The following is a 4,552-nucleotide window of genomic DNA, read 5'->3' on the forward strand; positions in this document are numbered from 1 at the left end:
ATTCTCACCTCCTGAGACGTAAGAGGATAATTTTTTTTTTGAACACGGTACAAACGCAAACGCTCATACGTACGCGCATAACTCACCCCTATGAACGCACACACGCACATCCTACCCCTATGAGCACCATTGATATACTAAGCCGTCATATCATCTTGAGATTTACGAAGTCACCGTAGGCGCCTCGTCGTCGACGGAACGTTTACTCCCACTGAAATCGCATCGCCGAAAATCCTTAAATAAATTTAGAAATAATGCGAGTATCAGGACTTGAACCCTGGTGGGCTGAGGATATCACCGTCCCTCTAACCATCCAACCAAAGGTCGGTTTGCCATAAGAGGATAATTTACCCGACCGTCAATTGCGTATCTGTATATTGGAGTATACAAACAAAGTAAGTATATCAAGGTGAAAGCAAACAAATTCGACAGATTTAATGCACTTTTTGAGTATGTTTGATCAGAATTAGATGTTTCTTTGCGCGTAGGATGCAATGAGAAGCAATGCAAACATACTCAAGTTATAATCTGGTCGAACACAAATATTTAATTATCTTTTTTGTTCATAATACTAATGTGTGGTTTTTTTTTTCTCCGAAAAGGAGGTTGAAACCCCCTGCCCCTGCATCAAGGAGAGCCGCTGCCTCGCCATGATTTGGGGAAAATGGAGACGAGGGCGAGGAGGTGGATGAGGTATGCGCGTTGTCCGCCTTGCCGCCCGAAGAATGAGTGCTGAGCGTTCGCACAATGGAGGATCAAAGTGAACGTCAGCTCAATATCATTTTCCAAGAAAAAAAAAGGAGGATCAAAGCAAATGTGCATCGATCCTGTGTGTATGATTAACTGCCGAAGAACTTGTCAACAATTAATTAATCAAGCAGAGCAAGAAATGAAACAAAAATGGAAGTATGTGTGTGTGTATACATATACATGGTGCACACTATAACGCACATATGTATTCATTCATTCTAACTAGTATATGATATGTCTCTACTGCACGAGGTAGTTGCCGAGCGCCTGGTGGAGCACGCCTCGGAAGCGGCCGAGGTCGAGGGTGATGTTCTGGCCGTCCATGAGCGTGCGGCGCATGAAGCCGAAGCCCTTCTTGTGCAGCGACGTCGGGTCGGTGAAGATCTTGTGTCCCCTCGGGTACGTGTCCTTGAGCGAGCTCTCCTCCACGCCGATCTCGTACTGCACGTACCGGAGCCCCATGGCCTCCGCGGGGTCGCCGTAGTCCATGCGCGCGATCCACTGCAGCCCGCCCCACGGCACCACCTGCACCAACGTCGCCCCCGGCGCCAGGAACATCATGTTGGTCAGCCCGGCGCCGTGCACGCCCAGCAGCACGTCGGCGGAGTTGATCTCCGCCCCGACCCGCGAGATGGAGTCGCCCACGTCCGACTCGCTCACCGCCGCCTCGAACCCGGCCTCCTCCGCCACGCGCAGCATGTCGCCCAGGTTGAGAAGGATGCGGGTCCGGTGCCGCGCGATGATCAGCAGCCGGGGCTTGCGGCCCATGCCGTCGGCGAGGCGGGTGGGCGCGTCGCGGGGCAGGGAGAGCGCGCGCCGGATGAACCGGGTGAAGTCCGGCGTCGCGAGGCCGTCCGGGCTGCGGTCGCGCTCGATGATGAGCTCCCGGTGCGCGCGGAGGCTCACCACCGCGTGCCGGAAGCAGTGCGTCTCCCCTTTGGCGGCCGCCACGGCGAGGTCGAGGGGCGCATGGCGGGAGAGCTCGCGGAGGAGCTTGTCGTACTTGACGAGCCACCAGGGCACCACGTTCGCCATCACCAGCTGCACGTCGCCGCGGTACCGGTGCACCGTGTTGTAGAGCGGGACGAGCACGTCCGAGAAGTCGTGGAAGATGTTGCCCGTGTACCCGCCGATCGAGAACGTCACCGCCGGCACGCTGTGCGTCCTGGTGCACTGCGGCGGCGGGGGCGTCGACGAAGAGGACGCCGTGCGCACGGTGATCTCGGGGACGCGGCCCATGCACGTCTGGTCGCCCTTGCGCGGGTACGGCCGCACCTTGTGCGACTGCGCGGCTGTTGCGGCGTCGACGACCACGACGAACGACGACGTGTTGGCCTCCATGCGGATGTCGCCGGTGAAGTCGCAGACGTCGCTGCGGCGGTCGGAGAAGTCGCACAGCGGCGGCAGAGGCTGCTGCGGTTGGTCCCGGGCGGCACCTGTGCAAGCATGACGTACGCCACGTTCGTTAATCAGTTCGTTAAATAATGTAGCACATGCTAGTACCAATTAAATGCGTTTGCCACTTACGTTCCGGTTCCGCCGTCTCCAACCTCCCCGGCGTCGGTAGCTGCTGCTGCTCCGTCGTCGCCGGCTCGGCCTGGAGCTTCATCATCCGGCCGCCGGTCGCCCGCTCTGGAAAAACAAAACGTGCAGAGACCATAGGTCACGTCAAGGTGTCAATTGGACTTTGGAATTCTCCATGTCGTGCCGACCGACCGTGCGGACCGTGCGTGCACGATGGGTTCGGTTGGCCGGTTAGTTCGTTGTTTACCTGGCAGGAGCTGGTCCTGGTCGTGCCGAGTCGTCGTCGCAGGCGTCGGCGTCGTCTCCACGGCCGGACGTGCGGTGATCGCGGCCGCCCTAGTGGGCACGGCGGCGTCGCGGACCTCCTCCTCCGTCGCACCTGCCAGCGCCAGTTCGGTTAACACGTCAACGTCTCGCACACTCCCAAATTTATTCGCGTCATTTTCGCCCGCGTCGTGGGCTCGTGTCGAGGCCACGTTTTTCAGTTCGTCCCGCGCACGAACGAACGCACCTACCTGGCATAGCGTCCTCGCCGGCGCCGGCGCCGGCGTCGGCGCTGTGGCCTTGCTCCGCCTCCTCCTGCTCTGCCCTCTCGGCGGCGACGGCGCTGCTCTCCTGGATGATCACCGTGTCCTTCACCCCTACGATAAGAAGTAGTAGAAATTTAACTTCATGCAGAACAAAATAGTACTCCTACTTGTGGCCGGCAAAATATGATAGTAGTTGTGGCTGCTGGCTACGTACATTCCGTCTCTGTCTTTTCGCCGGCGCTCTGCTCCGGCTGCCGGCCATGGGCGTCTCCCTGCTTTGGCGCGACGTCCACCAGGAAATCCCGGCCCAAGCCACGGGGCGAGGAGGAGGAGGAGGGCTTGACGGTCTTGACGGCCGACCTCGCCGGCGTGCTCCGTGTCTCCTCCAGCCACGCCATCTTGGGGCTCACTGCACGCGCCGTAGTCTCCTTCAGTTCCAGAAATCAGAGCACCCGAGAACCGGCCATGGAAAAGATGGCCGGAGCAGCAAGCAATGCCGGCGAGAGAAGAACTCACGTGTGTCGAAGACGGTGGAGTCGGGGCGGGTGGAGAGGAGGAAGGTGACGGAGATGAGGAAGCAGCCGACGACGATGGACAGCAGCCGGAACCGCTGCGACTCGAACCGCAGGCCGCCGAAGCCCTGCTGCTTCATGCCGCCGTGGAGAACAACCTCTCGGAGCTCCTCTAGCTAGCTCGCCGGCCGTGGCATGCAAGGGCCAGCCAGCCAGCTAGCAGAACGGCTTGCTGTGAACTGCTAGCTCTTCTATCGGCATGCAGCTTGGTAATGGAGGAAAAAGTAGGCGAGCGTGGTAGCCAGCGGGCAGCCTCTCGTTGAGAAGAAAATGGGGTGGCTGCTTATAAGTATTATCTTGCTGCTTGTGCGGCTGTCCCGTGGAACAAGGCAAGGCAAGCACCAATAATACCGACAACGCAGCTGCTGGAAAGAGGACGAACTTAGGTACAAAAACGATATTCAGTTTGTAGCAGAGTACTCTTCATGGTATGTATTTACTGAAGAATAGCAGATACGAATGTGTATGTACACCACAGCCGTTCCAGAAATGGGCAGATAGCGTGTGCTCAAAATTTAAACCCATTGGGTCGCTGGCCTCGGATAGTTTTCCTACCCTAGCCGTTGCCACGCCAGGCGACTAGGGAGGCGATTTTCTTCCTCCGATCTCAGCCGGCCAGAGCGTTGGCCCCCTCTCCCTCCGGCTGCTCCGGCGGTGGGAGGGAGGGGGACCCCGTTTCTCCGTTCTGTAGTTAGGTTTTGGATTTATAGGTCATGGTGCGCCGTTGGGGTGGTGGGAGCGGCGCCCGGATAAATAAATCTGCCTCAACTTCACTCCCACACCGGCGGTGCCGTTGATGGCGGCGTCTCGGAGTTGATGGCATCGTGTGATTGCCGATCCTTCAGATCGGCTGTGTTAGGGTTCATGGGTGATGTTGGCGAGGCGGCGGCGGCGACTTCATCAGGTGTGTCTCTCCTTCTGCTCTGTTTCCGTTGCTGTGGCGTTGTCTCCGACGTCATGGTGGAGCAGGGAGGTTTTGTCATCCAGGAGTACGTGCAGACGGTTGTTTGCGCAAGTGACAGCTGGAAAATGGTGCATCCCGTGCTGGGTTTGTGGTTGGTGGCTGACAGTTCTGGTTTCCTGCTTCGACGTCGTTGTCGTGCGGGGGTGTCAGATCTAGAGTTCGATGGCGTGTCCGGGGACATGTTGCCCCGGTCTGATTCTTTCAACGGCAAT

General features: G+C 58.0%; 1 protein-coding gene across 1 annotated transcript; it reads right to left on the bottom strand.

Annotated features, from left to right (window-relative positions):
* Positions 1-852: 852 nt before the first annotated feature.
* LOC123064353 (alpha-1,3-arabinosyltransferase XAT3) lies at positions 853-3,766 on the bottom strand. Its single transcript, XM_044487848.1, has 6 exons — positions 3,321-3,766; positions 3,019-3,213; positions 2,790-2,915; positions 2,522-2,653; positions 2,278-2,382; positions 853-2,186 (listed from the first exon to the last, which is right to left on the bottom strand). Exons 1-6 carry the CDS (start codon positions 3,454-3,456, stop codon positions 991-993), a joined length of 1,890 nt encoding a protein of 629 aa, XP_044343783.1. The 5' UTR covers positions 3,457-3,766; the 3' UTR covers positions 853-990.
* Between the last annotated feature and the right edge of the window lie 786 nt (positions 3,767-4,552).

Source organism: Triticum aestivum, chromosome 3B (assembly GCF_018294505.1).
Source record: "Triticum aestivum cultivar Chinese Spring chromosome 3B, IWGSC CS RefSeq v2.1, whole genome shotgun sequence".
NCBI classification, from domain to species: domain Eukaryota; kingdom Viridiplantae; phylum Streptophyta; class Magnoliopsida; order Poales; family Poaceae; genus Triticum; species Triticum aestivum.

Bases quoted from the DNA above. Each gene is read 5' to 3' on its own strand.
- LOC123064353 (XM_044487848.1), bottom strand. From the start codon at position 3,456: ATGAAGCAGCAGGGCTTCGGCGGCCTGCGGTTCGAGTCGCAGCGGTTC. The intron at 2,654-2,789 runs GTAGGTGCGTTC...TGGCGCTGGCAG, and splicing joins CGGCGAGGACGCTATGCCAG to GTGCGACGGAGGAGGAGGTC. The intron at 2,187-2,277 runs GTAAGTGGCAAA...ATGCTTGCACAG, and splicing joins GGAGACGGCGGAACCGGAAC to GTGCCGCCCGGGACCAACCG.